The 16,519-nt window shown below is 43.9% G+C and overlaps 1 protein-coding gene across 1 annotated transcript in view; it reads right to left on the bottom strand.

The window, feature by feature from the left end:
- The window catches only part of USH2A (usherin), a 426,892-nt gene that overhangs the window by 25,155 nt on the left and 385,218 nt on the right, over nt 1-16,519 (bottom strand). Inside the window, exons 33-37 of the mRNA XM_044291289.1 lie at nt 16,126-16,335; nt 13,711-13,949; nt 11,508-11,725; nt 8,671-8,847; nt 7,531-7,614 (exon numbers count right to left, since the gene is read on the bottom strand). Of these exons, the coding sequence (XP_044147224.1) occupies nt 7,531-7,614; nt 8,671-8,847; nt 11,508-11,725; nt 13,711-13,949; nt 16,126-16,335 (928 nt within the window). The remainder of the gene's footprint in view (nt 1-7,530; nt 7,615-8,670; nt 8,848-11,507; nt 11,726-13,710; nt 13,950-16,125; nt 16,336-16,519) is intronic.

Genomic DNA, 16,519 nt, shown 5'->3' on the forward strand with positions numbered 1-16,519 from the left:
GAAGCCCCACTATCCTGTGTGGCAAAGCCCAATGCAATAACAGGGGCCAATTTTGATTCTTGTTATAGGACCCATTTGTAATGTAAACCACCTAGCCGAATTTGCTACTCTTAAAGGGGTATATAGTTTTGCTTTTGAGTCCCATATTTAACCTCCCTCCCCCACCTGCCATTCTTTTGCCTGATAGTGCCCCATGCCAGTTGCAGTGCGCTCTTCCTCCCTCGCCGTGGGCTCCTCTCATTATTCCAGCTGGGTATATCTGGTAGAAAAGCCTTTCATAACTGAGCTGCTGTAAAAGAGACTGATTCATGAGTCATGAAATGAGTACAGCTCAATCTTTACACTTAGTACAGAGGGATATGTCACGCTCCCCCTACATGCCCACAAATAGAATGTGTCAGCCGCTGACTTACACACGCTCGCCCGCATCCTCTGGGTGAGTAATTTTAACCTTTATTTGGCATCTTCATTTACTAGAATAAACACTGGCTTCTCCTGCACAGCCCTGCGCTTACTGATAGCCCCACATAAAACAATGAATGAAGCCGTAAAAAATAATGCAACCCGGCGCACACAACAGGCCAAGGCGGATTTAAGAGCGATCCCTGTCTTAGGATAAGATCTGTTAACCCCGACAAGACCGATATGTTTTCATCCGGACCAAACTATTATTTTTCCAAAATGCAATTTATATATTACCGGTATATGTTTTGCTTTGGTTCTCATTTCATTAAAGTGCAAATGACATTTTTATAGGTTTATTCATGCAGTTTATATGTTTTTATATGTTTATATATTTATTTATTTTTTGAGGGGTTGACACTCACTCTCTTTATTACCTTTATTTCAAAAATGTAATCTATATCTTACCGGTAAATATTTAGCTTTTTTTCTTATTTCATTAAATTTCAAATTGCATTTTTAAATGTTTATATATGTAGTTTATATATTTTTATATGTTTATATATTTAGTTTTTTTAATATATTTTTTTAGTTGACACTTACTCCCTTTCCTTAAAAGGAGCTTTTCTGGGATTACTATGGTATTTATCAGATATCAGACGCAGTTGCTTACCTCTTATACATCTTCCCCATGCTTTTTGTTTTTTAATTACTTTACTGACCCATTTTTACCATGTAAACCAATCCCTCGGGTTTGTCTCCATCCTGTATGTAGCACTTCCTGTTCCTGTATCCAACCAAACCCATGATGCACTTCTCCTTTCTCTGTCACAGCTCCAGCCCCGCCCCTAACACCCCGATTATAGCTCCTTCCACCCAGCCAGTTACATAGCCAGTTACATAGTCACTGCCCCACCGATGGACATAACATCACAGGAAATAAGACAGAGCTGCATGGACATGTGACCACAACCCAGAACGGAAGATAGGAACAATAAAGGTAACAGAAAAACATTACAATACTACAGCTACCTTCAAAAATGATTATTGTAAAGGATTTTGCTGAAAACTTGAAAACCCCTTTAACCACCTCCGGACCGCCTAACGCAGATTCGCGTTCCGGAGGTGGCAGCCCTGCGCAGAGTCACGCATATATGCGTCATCTCGCGAGGGCCGGGATTTCCTGTGAACGCGCGCACACAGACGCGCGCGCTCACAGGAACGGAAGGTAAGCGAGTGGATCTCCAGCCTGCCAGCGGCGATCGCTCGCTGGCAGGCTGGAGATCCGAATTTTTTAACCCCTAACAGGTATATTAGACGCTGTTTTTATAACAGCGTCTAATATACCTCCTACCTGGTCCTCTGGTGGTCCCTTTTGTTAGGATCGACCTACCAGAGGACACAGGTAGGTCAGTAAAGTCGCACCAAACACTACACTACACTACACCCCCCCCGTCACTTATTAACCCTTTATGAACCCCTGATCACCCCATATAAACTCCCTGATCACCCCCCTGTCATTGATCACCCCCCTGTCATTGATCACCCCCCTGTCAGGCTCCGTTCAGACGTCCGTATGATTTTTACGGATCCACGGATACATGGATCGGATCCGCAAAACACATGCGGACGTCTGAATGGAGCCTTACAGGGGGGTGATCAATGACAGGCGGGTGATCACCCATATACACTCCCTGATCACCCCCTGTCATTGATCACCCCCCTGTCATTGATCACCCCCCTGTAAGGCTCCATTCAGACGTCCGCATGATTTTTACGGATCCATGGATCCATGGATCGGATCCGCAAAACACATGCGGACGTCTGAATGGAGCCTTACAGGGGGTGATCAATGGCAGGCGGGTGATCACGCATATACACTCCCTGATCACCCCCCTGTCATTGATCACCCCCCTGTAAGGCTCCATTCAGACTTCCGCATGTGTTTTGTGGATCCGATCCATGTATCCATGGATCCGTAAAAATCATGCGGACGTCTGAATGGAGCCTTACAGGGGGGGGTGATCAGTGACAGGGGGGTGATCACCCTGATCACCCCCTGTCATTGATCACCCCCCTTGTAAGGCTCCATTCAGACGTCCGCATGTGTTTTGTGGATCCGATCCATGTATCCATGGATCCGTAAAAATCATGCAGACGTCTGAATGGAGCCTTACAGGGGGGGTGATCAGTGACAGGGGGGTGATCACCCTGATCACCCCCTGTCATTGATAACCCCCCTGTAAGGCTCCATTCAGACGTCCGCATGTGTTTTGTGGATCCGATCCATGTATCCATGGATCCGTAAAAATCATGCAGGACGTCTGAATGGAGCCTTACAGGGGGGGTGATCAGTGACAGGGGGGTGATCACCCTGATCACCCCCTGTCATTGATAACCCCCCTGTAAGGCTCCATTCAGACGTCCGCATGTGTTTTGTGGATCCGATCCATGTATCCATGGATCCGTAAAAATCATGCGGACGTCTGAATGGAGCCTTACAGGGGGGGTGATCAGTGACAGGGGGGTGATCACCCGTGATCACCCCCTGTCATTGATCACCCCCCTGTAAGGCTCCATTCAGACGTCCGCATGTGTTTTGTGGATCCGATCCATGTATCCATGGATCCGTAAAAATCATGCGGACGTCTGAATGGAGCCTTACAGGGGGGGTGATCAGTGACAGGGGGGTGATCACCCTGATCACCCCCTGTCATTGATAACCCCCCTGTAAGGCTCCATTCAGACGTCCGCATGTGCTTTTGCGGATCCGATCCATGTATCCATGGATCCGTAAAAATCATACGGACGTCTGAATGGAGCCTTACCAGGGGGGTGATCAATGACAGGGGGGTGATCAGGGAGTCTATATGGGTGATCACCCCCCTGTCATTGATCACCCCCTGTCATTGATCACCCCCCTGGTAAGGCTCCATTCAGACATTTTTTTTGGCACAAGTTAGCGGAAATTTTTTGTTTGTTTTTGTTTTTTTCTTACTAAGTCTCATATTCCACTAACTTGTGTCAAAAAATAAAATCTCACATGAACTCGCCATACCCCTCACGGAATCCAAATGCGTAAACATTTTTAGACATTTATATTCCAGACTTCTTCTCACGCTTTAGGGCCCCTAAAAAGCCAGGGCAGTATAAATACCCCACATGTGACCCCATTTCGGAAAGAAGACACCCCAAGGTATTCCGTGAGGGGCATATTGAGTCCATGAAAGATTGAAATTTTTGTCCTAAGTTAGCGGAAAGTGAGACTTTGTGAGAAAAAAAACAAAAAAAATCAATATCCGCTAACTTATGCAAAAAAAAAAAAATTCTAGGAACTCGCCATGCCCCTCATTGAATACCTTGGGGTGTCTTCTTTCCAAAGTGGGGTCACATGTGGGGTATTTATACTGCCCTGGCTTTTTAGGGGCCCGAAAGTGTGAGAAGAAGTCTGGGATCCAAATGTCTAAAAATGCCCTCCTAAAAGGAATTTGGGCCCCTTTGCGCATCTAGGCTGCAAAAAAGTGTCACACATGTGGTATCGCCGTACTCAGGAGAAGTTGGGCAATGTGTTTTAGGGGTGTCATTTTACATATACCCATGCTGGGTGAGATAAATATCTTGGTCAAATGCCAACTTTGTATAAAAAAATGGGAAAAGTTATCTTTTGCCAAGATATTTCTCTCACCCAGCATGGTTATATGTAAAATGGCACCCCAAAACACATTCCCCAACTTCTCCTGAGTACGGCGATACCAGATGTGTGACACTTTTTTGCAGCCAAGGTGGGCAAAGGGGCACATATTCCAAAGTGCACCTTTCGGATTTCACAGGCCATTTTTTACAGATTTTGATTGCAAGGTACTTCTTACACATTTGGGCCCCTAAATTGCCAGGGCAGTATAACTACGCCACAAGTGACCCCATTTTGGAAAGAAGACACCCCAAGGTATTCCGTGAGGGGCACGGCGAGTTCCTAGAATTTTTTATTTTTTGTCACAAGTTAGCGGAAAATGATGATTTTTCTTTTTTTTTCTTTTTTCCTTACAAAGTCTCATATTCCACTAACTTGCGACAAAAAATAAAAAATTCTAGGAACTCGCCATGCCCCTCACGGAATACCTTGGGGTGTCTTCTTTCCAAAATGGGGTCACTTGTGGCGTAGTTATACTGCCCTGGCAATTTAGGGGCCCAAATGTGTAAGAAGTACCTTGCAATCAAAATGTGTAAAAAATGGCCTGCGAAATCCGAAAGGTGCACTTTGGAATATATGCCCCTTTGCCCACCTTGGCTGCAAAAAAGTGTCACACATCTGGTATCGCCGTACTCAGGAGAAGTTGGGGAATGTGTTTTGGGGTGTCATTTTACATATACCCATGCTGGGTGAGAAAATATCTTGGTCAAATGCCAACTTTGTATAAAAAAATTGGAAAAGTTGTCTTTTGCCAAGATATTTCTCTCACCCAGCATGGGTATATGTAAAATGACACCCCAAAACACATTCCCCAACTTCTCCTGAGTACGGCGATACCAGATGTGTGACACTTTTTTGCAGCCAAGGTGGGCAAAGGGGCACATATTCCAAAGTGCACCTTTCGGATTTCACCGGTCATTTTTTACACATTTCGATTGCAAAGTTCTTCTCACACATTTGGGCCCCTAGAATGCCAGGGCAGTATAACTACCCCACAAGTGACCCCATTTTGGAAAGAAGACACCCCAAGGTATTCCGTGAGGGGCATGGCGAGTTCCTAGAATTTTTTATTTTTTGTCGCAAGTTAGTGGAATATGAGACTTTGTAAGAAAAAAATAAAAATAAAAAATCATCATCATTTTCCGCTAACTTGTGACAAAAAATAAAAAGTTCTATGAACTCACTATGCCCATCAGCGAATACCTTAGGGTGTCTACTTTCCAAAATGGGGTCATTTGTGGGGTTTTTCTACTGTCTGGGCATTGTAGAACCTCAGGAATCATGACAGGTGCTCAGAAAGTCAGAGCTGCTTCAAAATGCGGAAATTCACATTTTTGTACCATAGTTTGTAAACGCTATAACTTTTACCCAAACCATTTTTTTTTTGCCCAAACTTTTTTTTTTTATCAAAGACATGTAGAACTATAAATTTGGCGAAAAATTTATATATGGATGTCGTTTTTTTTACAAAATTTTACAGCTGAAAGTGAAAAATGTCATTTTTTTGCAAAAAAATCGTTACATTTCGATTAATAACAAAAAAAGTAAAAATGTCAGCAGCAATAAAATACCACCAAATGAAAGCTCTATTAGTGAGAAGAAAAGGAGGTAAAATTCATTTGGGTGGTAAGTTGCATGACCGAGCGATAAACGGTGAAAGTAGTGTAGTGCAGAAGTGTAAAAAGTGCTCTGGTCATGAAGGGGGTTTTAGCTAGCGGGGCTGAAGTGGTTAAACGACTTTCCAGACAGGAGTTTAAAATAATGTTAGAGGATGATGACCTTTTTTTTTCATCTTGCTCCTTGGCTGGTTCTTGCTTGGTTCCGTTCCATTCATTTTAATGGGGCCGCCGAAAATAGCCGAGCGCTGGCTTGGCTATTTCCATCTGCACCATTGAAGTGAATGGGAGCAGGGGTCGCGCGTGCGCTCCCATTCACTTCTATGGGAGCAACGGAGAGCAGCGCTTGGTGGTGGACGGACCCCAGGAAATCCGGGGTGCTCCAACCACAGCTCTCTCCGCTCCGTTCTCATTGTAGGTAGGACCCGCACCTATCAGACAATGGGGGCATATCCTAGAGATATGCCCCCATTGTCTGAGATGGGAATACCCCTTTAATATACGATATGTTTTCTGAAAATGCGTATGCTCTGTGTTACAGTGTAGTTTCTACACTATAGAAATACTTGACTAAAAATCTCCGTGACAGTTAGAATTAGGGATGAGCAAATCTACTTCAGAGGAAACATCCGAAGTCGATTCACATAAAACTTTGTTCCAATACTGTATGGAGCAGAAGCTCTGTACAGTATAAGAATGTATTGGCTCCAATGAGCCGAAGTTATTGATTCGAAGTCTTACGACATAGCCTGGCAGTGCCTACTGCTTCTGATCCTGTCCTATGTCCAGCCTGGCAGTGCCTACTGCTTCTGATCCTGTCCTATGTCCAGCCTGGCAGTGCCTACTGCTTCTGATCCTGTCCTATGTCCAGCCTGGCAGTGCCTACTGCTTCTGATCCTGTCCTATGTCCAGCCTGGCAGTGCCTACTGCTTCTGATCCTGTCCTATGTCCAGCCTGGCAGTGCCTACTGCTTCTGATCCTGTCTTACGTCAGCCATAAGTCCCCCCATGTCAGCCATAAGCCCTCCATGTCAGCCATAAGCCCCCCATGTCAGCCCCCAGGTCAGCCATCAGCTCCCAGTGCAAATAAAATAAAATAAAATAAACACTTACCTCTCCTGCTCCTGATCACCATCGCGATCCTCTTCATTCTGCTGTCGGGTGTGTATAGCAGCGCACAGTGTGAGGTCACAGAGCGACCTCACGCTGTGTGCAGCCCTGCACAGCCGATAGCCGAGCCGCGGACCAGGAAGCGGTGAGTACAGATCCTTCACCGCTTCCTGGTCCTTCTGTACTAATGTAAGCGCTTCATTAGTACAGCGTTAAAGACTGCCCTGATCGCCACGGCCCGGCAAACCATCTTCCAGGGCCCGGTCCTGGGCCATGACCTGGCGGTTGGGGACCACTGACTTAAAAAATCCCAGTAAGCTGCAGGTGACTACCCTGTCTAAAATCTAGAAACACCAGTATGATACAAGGTAACCAACGGAACAGAAGTGATAACAATGTGACAGCATTTAAAAGGTAAGAAGTTTTGATCAGAAGGGTCTGGGTGCTGAGACCCCCAGGATCATTGATACAAATGGGCAAAAAAACTCATCTGAGCACTGTGCTCCTCTGGCTCTGGTCTCCTCTTAAGAGCCGAAGGTGCAGTATACAGATCCACCACACATTTGGCTCTTTAAGGAGGAGCAAGTAAAGCACCCAAATGGATGCTTTCCCCCTTCATATTAATGTTTGTGGGTTTCTCAGCGCCCGGATGCCCACTCCTGACATGCCACTATGGAGCAATCTCTAAGAAGATCTTATAGAACAGTCTTACCTAGTCCTGTGCTGGAGCTGTACTTCACAATCGGCGTGCTCACGCTCCCCATGTCAGTGGTGCACGTCACCTGAAAATAAAAGGCTGTGGAACAAACATACAAATAGAAAAATATGTAAATGTGCAAAAAAATTTTTCAGTAGACCCATTTAAACGCTGTATGTGCCATAGCAGCTCAGGTCTGACCCATTCTCCTGTACCACAGAGATGAGCGAACCCAAATTTTACAGGTTCGGGTTCGGTGTTCGGGTGGTGTAGGAATTCCGTTATAATGGATTATAACGGAATTCGTAGACAGAATGCAAAACGAAAGCCTTCAGGAGGCATTCCCATTCCGTTTTGATCCGTCATAATAGAAGTCTATGGCCAAGCATAAGGACGTAAAACAAAGTCCTGCAGAACGGAAACCAGACGGATCCGTCATGCTTGCCCATAGACTTCTATTATGACGGATCCACACGGAATGGGAATACCTCTTCAAGGCTTCCTTTTTGCATTCCATCTACAAATTCTATTATATTCCGTTATAACGGAATCCATAATTGGATTCCTACATCACCCAAACACCTTAAAGTTCGGGTTTGCTCATCCCTAGGTATAAGCTCTCAATATGGCAGCAATAGGAACATCTAGAGGGGCGATAGCCTTGTGAAGGATATAAACAGATATAGAGGTGTAGCATGACAGGTGTGTGGGGCATGTCCCACAGGTGTCGCCGACAAGCCACTATATGCTGGCTGGGGTATTTAGATTGAGGACAGAGGCAACAAACGGAATCTTTGCCTCGGGTGTAGGAACACCTAGTTACGATGGGGGCCTCTCCTCAATCGTAGCTCAGTTGAATGTCCACCATTATATTTTTAGGTCCAGTATTCTGTAATAAATATTTCTGACATTTTCTGACCACTAGGGGGAGCTATTTGCAAATGGATGTATCCAACTAGTGTTGAAGTCAGTGGGAACTGTATAAACCTGTATGCCATGAGATCCTAGCAGGGTCCTGCTATGGCAGTGTCATAGGAAGTAGTTTAGTACCGATCTCCCTCCCATCAGGGGACCCTTATGGGCTTGATTCTACGGTAAGTACACTGGTGGGCCTAGCAGTCCGCTGTGACTGTATGGGTCACAGTAGACACTTACTTTTATCTGTGGTCCTCTGGATGTGAACACTGGAGTCCAGACCACTGTAGATGCGCTGCCCTCGTTCAGTTAAGACAAACTCTTTCAACTGCCCATTAAGCTGGAAGCTGTGTCCCCAGTCCAAGAATATGGTGGTCAGATTACTGGAAACAGAGATGTGAGCTGTGTATAACGGCCCTGGAAGACACACAAAATGTAAGAGCTGAGCCTCACCGCTCAATACTAAAAGCTCAGTTCACAATGCAGCTGTTATCTATCTATCTATCTATCTATCTATCTATCTATCTAATATCTATCCATCTCATATCTATCTATCTATCTAATATCTGTATCTATCTATCTATCTATCCATCTCATATCTATCTATCTATCTAATATCTGTATCTATCTATCTATCTATCTAATATCTGTATCTATCTATCTCATATCTATCTATCTATCTATCTATCTAATATCTGTATCTATCTATCTATCTATCTATTATCTATCTCATATCTATCTATCTATCTATCTATCTATCATATATCTGTATCTATCTATCTATCTAATATCTGTATCTATCTATCTATCTATCTCCTATCTATCTATCTATCTATCTATCTATCTATCTCCTATCTATCTATCTATCTCCTATCTATCTATCTATCTATCATCTATCTATCTATCATCTATCTATCTCATATCTATCTATCTATCTATCTCATATCTATCTATCTCATATCTATCTATCTATCTATCTCATATCTATCGAATCTCATATCTATCTATCTATCTCATATCTATCTATCTATCTATCTATCTATCTATCTCATATCTATCTATCTCATATCTATCTATCTATCTCATATCTATCTATCTCATATCTATCTATCTATCTCTCCAGTGTAACATATAAATACGATGTGTGGGGTAATTAGTATGGCTGGCACTATTCCCTCAGATAAATGATGCCAGGCAGGTTCAGTATTTATGACTACAGCGCCCAGAGGACGGTACAAATTGATTAAATGTTTCTTTAAAGTGGGCTTCTAAGTAAGTCAATTATGCAGTTGTGTCACCCGCTCATTTGTATGGCTTTTCTTTCAGCCATTAGCTCGCTTCCCAATTGTTACCGAAAAAATAAAAAGCGTCTAAAAAGCAATTTGTGAATAATAATTCATTTTACCAACTAATTAATCAATACATCCGCAGACTGGTTCATTATCAGCGAGTGCTTCATTCATACCCTGGCTCATGAAAGTAACTTTGTGCTCATGCCAAGGACATGGCTATTTATCTCTGCAATCACAACATGTAAAGAAAACATAGAGAAGCGGCTAGAATGATATGGTCAATTATGGGAAAAATAACAATCAGATCAATATGGAACTGCATAATTAAAGGGGTTTTTCTGGGACATGAATATTGATGAACCATTCTTAGGATAGGTCATCAATATCAGATTGGCGGGGTCCATATCCTGACACCTCCACCGATCGGTTGATTGCAGACCACATTGTGCACCAGAACCAAGCATCGCTGTGTATACTGGGTAGGGGGCGTGCAACTCTCTCCCCATTTACTTGTATGGGACAGAACTGCAGGAACCAGGCATGACCCCTACACATTGCACAGAGCTGTGCCTGGTTCCGGTGCACGGGTGCTCTGCAATCAAATGATCATAGGGGGTACCAGGAGTCAGACCCTCCCCAATCTGACACTGCTGAGCTATCCTGACCACCCAAAGTATAGGTTATCAGTATTAAAGCCCCGGAAAACCTATTTAAAGGATGTCTTATAAACGATAAGGCTTGTCTTTAAGCCCGTTAGATTGTATGACTCTCATAGAGGGTTCCTCATCTATGTGCCAAAAAGGAGAATGGCTTTGTAGGAATATTTCCTTAGTTGGTGCTTCCATATGTTACATGAATGACAATTTATTTAAATGTCCGCAGTATATAGGCTACATTTTCATGTAATGGCTGCTGCAGGAGCAACGTACAGTGAGACTTTTCTGCATTCTTGCCCTTCTCTGGGGTGTTCAGCTAATTACCACTCCAGCTTAGTGAGGATCCCTTACAATTAGGACTGACTGTATGGGCTGGTAAACTAGCCAATTTTCTAGGGCCCCGTAGGGGGCTCTGCAAGTATGGGTCCTAAAGAAGCAACTTGAATTTACCATTGACCCCTTCACAGCTCTCGACACCAGAGAATGTGAAATTTCCACTTCACTGCCCTAGACCACCAGAGAATGTGAAATTTCCACTTCACTGCCCTAGACCACCAGGGAATGTGAAATTTCTTCTTCACTCTCTTTGATAACCAGGGAATTTAAAGAAATTTACCTACTCACTATCCTAAACCACCAAAGTTTATTAAATGACAAGACAAAATGACTAAAAATGGTTCACGGAGTGTTGTCCAAGACCCCATTTTCAATATTACCCTTGTTGCTCACTATACTTCTTGATGGATTTTGGAACGCTTCAAGATTGTGGAATTCTATTTTATTCTACTCCACTATTCCCAAAGGTGAAATCTTCACCAAAATCAGCATCAAGATCTGTAACACATGCAGATTTGGTTGCAGGTTCATTACAGGACTGCTTGCCTGCTAGTCACTGGAAAAATACATTATGTTCAAAAGCTGAAAATCCATTGTGTCCTAGTCCTGCCCACACAGCTGAGAGCTTGTTGCAGTGAACCAGCGCATCACGTGCCTATCAAATTTATTTGGCTGTCACATAAACTGATGCATTGTCCTGTACCACCCTGCCACATACATGACGCCCAACACTTTATATAACCCATCAATTCACTCATCGAGCTGCACACTCTCTTCTACACTAATGACGTACTTTCTTTTAAGGTTGTGCATTGGATCCAGTCAGAGCTGGTACTGCCTTCTGAGTTGTAGCTAATCACCCTCAGGTTGTACGTAGTGAATGGCTGTAGGTCCGTAATTTCACATGTTTCCTCCTTTCCAGAATACGTCATCTCTACAGCTCCTTCAATACAAGATGATCCAACAGTTGGAACCAAAGGAGGACACGTCACCTGCATGTGGACCTCATACCTACAAATGTAAAAAATAATATTAGAGGTAATTTTGGTAATATAATGACTCAATACATTGTTACTTTGGATGGAAATGTTGCCCTAGGCTTGAGACAAATGAAGATCAAATTCACCACATATTCTAGAATGACTGTATTATCGCAACAACTTGAAGCATAAATTGTAAACCACTCATTCCTGTTCTCTAGGAGCTGGCATCAAGATCCTCATCCCAAGTGCCAGGGGGTGTAGAGCAGAGTTTTCCACTTTACCAAAGGTCAAGTACCTTGAAAGTGGACCTTGAGGCTGCACCCAGTGTAGCACTAACCAAAAGGAGCTACTGAGTCTAAGGAATCTCTGCAAGGAAGTTAACCTTCCTTGCAGAGATCCTAAGTCCTAAGTCACATCTTCAGATCACAATGCTCTGAGTAGTGACCAGTTGGCAGCTGGACACAGAGTAGTTAGATGGAGCCATGGTTTAGAAACAGAAGGTCAACCAGGAGCAGCAATCCAGAAGGATTAAACAAAGTTAATTAGGGAGGCAAGGTTGGTAGTCATACCAGGGTATACACGAAGAGCACAATCCAAACACAGTAAGGTCAAACATACTGGAAATATAGACTAGAGGAAATTACAAAAACTCATACTCATGCAAGGGTCAGGAGTCCCTTGCCTGCTTAAACAGGACTCCACAACTGAAAAGCATATGGTCACCAATGTCAACCATAAATCCTGGTTGGTGACAGGATGAAGGCGCTGGAGTGAGGAACGGTATATAAGAGCACCCCCTACTCAAACAAATGACATTTACGTAGTCCCAAACCAATGAAAGCATAGCATGAGTAAAGGACGAGTTGCCCAGAAACATGGCATGTACCCCTGAAGTACATATACCACAGGTTGCAGACAACCTAAGGTATAGGCAATAATTATTCCCTGCTGTACAGTGAATACAATTAATAGTTTTCGGTGGTCAGCGCTCTTATCCCATAATTCTCTTGGTTCGTTTTTGGCTTCTATTGTTTGTGCTCATTCATCCATCCTGAATCTGGTTGCCTTTTTTCTTCTTAGAATTAATTTCTTCAAAGAATATTTGGCTTCCCCAACAAATGGAGTCTTTTCATAATATGTCCAAGAAAGTTTCTTGTGTTCATTTGTGCCTTAATTCCCTTCTATGGTATTTTTAAAGGTCTTGCCCAACACCAGTGTTCAACCAACACTTTTTCTGTCCAACTTTCTTATTGTCTGGTTTATACAGAGACAAACCATGGTTATCAATGATTGAAGCCATGGACGAGAGTGTTGCTGTTTCTGGAAAACAAAAGCAGCCTCTTTTCAATCCCATAAAACCTCCTTAATTAAGTCAAGTCATGGCCAAAAGGTTTGACAGCACCTGTCCATACGCTCTTTTAGGACCTAAGGACATCAGAGAGGGGGTCCCCTGTTCGTGACCCCTCTCCATGAGTCAGAACAGACAAGTGATCTGTACGAGCAAATCTCTTTATGGCATATTTGATCTGTCCTTGTATTACAAAGATGGCCTTTCATCTTCATTTCCCCTGCAACAGTACCGAGAGCTGGATCTGGATCAGCTGATCACCCTAGGTGGCATTCTCAAAGGGGTTGTCTCTGATGAGACAACCTCCTTAATAACAATATTTAGAACTATACCATTACTAATGAAGCAGCCAATATAACTTTTTCCGCATCCTTATGAAATCAACCTCAATTCTAGAAAATTCTCCATATCATCTCAAGGTTATCCACTCAAGAAGTCAAGATCCAACTTTTATTCTCTTAAAATCTCCTACAATATGAAAAATGGCCATGGTTCACCCTGTCTTAAAAATGTATAGATTCCTTCATGCATCCCAAAGACGAACAGCATGATATGATTAAAACCACCCTGCCAGCCGGTTAATATATCATGCGTTTGACTGAAATATGACATTTAGTTAATTAATTATAAGATATTTCTAAATGTCACAGAAATTAGGCACTTACCTTTGAATAATGCCATTAGGTGACCCCGGTGCGCTCCACTGCAGTGACACTGCCCTTGAAGTTTTGTCTGTTATGTGTGGAGGTCGCTGGTGGGAAGGTGATGCCGAGAGAGTCGTGAGCCGAGCTATAGGACCTTTACTGCAACACGTCAGACACGTGCAGGCCTCGGCACCTATGAAGTAGTTGGTAAAGGGCTTGAGACCATGAATGGTCTGCTGGATGGATGTTCCTTCAGACACCTATGGAAAGAAGACGTTAATATTATAATTATTTAGTGAGCGGATCGGAGGAGTGATGGATGACTAGAATGGTTTTGGAGGGAACACTCATAACTTTCCACTGGTAGATGCCACCTTTGTCTGATTAATGAGGCTCTGTGATTCCTACCAGTCACTAGAATGAAGTGCTAGGACAGTGCCACACACCTTAGGCCCTTCTTGACTTTTTCGGAAGACCAGATTTTTCAGCCCATAAGTTGGGGTTGGGGCCTCTTCCGATCTTTACATCCTAGTGTCATCACTATCTTTACTGGAGCAACAGCTCTAAAGGGGTTTTCCGATTCTCTAAAATTGGTTGTCTACTTTAAAGTTTCGTTGTACTTTGAACAAACTTTTGATATGTTATAGGAACATATTTGAAAGTTTAGATTGGTGGTGATGTAAACGCATAGACCCCAACTGATCTCTAGAATGAGGGAAGAGAAGCGTGCGCATATCGCAATCTCTCTCCTCGCTGCACGAGACAGGCACATAGACTTTCTATTGAGACCATTTTGCTTCCTGTCCTGCAGCGAGGAGAAAGAATGCGCTAAACAAATGCTTCTCTCCCCTCATTCTAGAAATCAGTGGGGGTGTCAGCGATCAGTCCCCCACTGATCTAACCTTCTCATATGTCCCTACAACATATTGAACATTTGTTCAAAGTACAGTGCCACTTAAAAGGTGTCGCCATATACAAAACGCCAGTTTCAGACAGACCGACCAACCATCTAACGTGTATGAGTTGTTTCAGACCATGTTGGAGAAAAAAGATGCCTAACCCTTTGTTCTTAGGGGAGATAAGGCATTGTCAGAGGTGTCCAACAATGACTTATTCCCCTTTCTCCACTGAGAACACATGCATGCTCAGCTGAATCAAAAGAGCATGTGTATAGGGTGAGGTCAGAAGGATTAGCTGTTTATTGAACAAGACTTCAGCCAACAGTTATTAAAGGTGTGTGACTAGCTTCAGAATAGGTCATCAATGTTAGAAAGGTGGGAGCCCAACTCTTGGCACCGGGGACGGACTGCGAACTTAAAGTGGCCCTCGAAAAAAATAATAAAGTTTTCCCATGTTGTAGGCAGGTTCAAGTTGACAGAAGGTGGGTCAACACAAGTAGATAAGGGCCAGTATAAGCAGGTAGGAACAACAGACATAGGCGGGATAAGTAAAACCATAGTGCAGCAAAAAATACCGCTCCAGCAGAACCAAATACTGCAACGTAGCACAGACTACTGCCTCAGCAGAGCCAAATACCACAGTGCACCACATAATACTGTCTCCCTCACCACAGTATTAAACTGTATGACCATCCTGAGGACAGTTATACAGTTGAATTCCGTTGCTCAGGTGCATAAGTATCTGATGCTCCTACATTAATTAATACTGAGAGCATCAGACAATTACATACCCAGCCGGCGGGCCGTGAGGAGGGCTGAGGTGGTCCTCTGGGTGTCAGGTATCATAGGGTCTACGGCAAGTCTGCCCCTGCTCAGCACCTTCCCCAATCACCTGTTTGAAGGGGCTGTGGTGCTCCTTGTTTGCAATGCACCACACAGCACAGATCTTGACCTTTTATTAGCGGTTGTTTCTGGTATTGCTGCTCAGCCCCATTCACATGAAGGGGAAAAAGCTGTAATGGCAGGCATAACGTAGCTGCTACTAAATGGACGGATCCTTGCCTGGCAAACAAAGAAGCGGATGTAACCAGCCCTGGAGCGCAGTGGTCCCTTCAAGTAGCTGATCAAACAGGGGTGATGAGAGTCAGACGCCCATGATCTAATATTGATGACTTGTACTGCATCTTGCTGTCTATAGGGGCAGATGTATCAATGGCAGCTTTCTGGCATTGGGAAATACAGCATTTGTCTCAGGAATGGGACAGAAAAAAAGTGGATGAGGCTCCAGACTTTCATTACGCATGACTCCTTGATCAAAACTTGTGTCAGAATGTGGCGACAGATACTGTATGACCTGGTGCTGTTTGCAGCCTATGGCAGGTCCATAATTGGACCTGCACTCTGATCCAGTTCACGCTAAACTGGGGGAAAAACTGTTGCACCTCCTGGCATGCCAGGCAAGTATTCCTTTCCTTCTCTGGAATTCAAGCGTGGTGTTGGGTGCCCTTGGGGTAAATCACAGGTTAATCATGCTCACCACGGAGTCCTCTCCCTTGTCATTCCTGGAGAACAGTCTGTAGAGGATAACTACACCATTCGGCTTAGTCGGCGGAGATATGTTGGCAACCGCAAACGTGGAGGACACCTTGAGAAAAGCTGGTGCCAGTAAGCCTTCTGGGGCGGCGGGGCCGGTCCGACAATGAGCCCAGGAGCTGGACGTCCTTCCAGCAGAATTCACAGTCACCACCTATGAAGAAGAGTCCATTACTGGGGCACAGTCTTCTAATGACTACTGTCTGTTGCTGCTATCTCACCGAGTCCCGGGAACTAAGGTGTCCCCTCTGCCACATAAGATGACACCAGTATATTAAATGGTACATGGTAGGTGTGGGTGCAACTAAGCCAGTTTACTTTTACACCAAATTTGACAA

This window comes from Bufo gargarizans, chromosome 4, assembly GCF_014858855.1.
Source record: "Bufo gargarizans isolate SCDJY-AF-19 chromosome 4, ASM1485885v1, whole genome shotgun sequence".
Taxonomy (NCBI): Eukaryota; Metazoa; Chordata; class Amphibia; order Anura; family Bufonidae; genus Bufo; species Bufo gargarizans.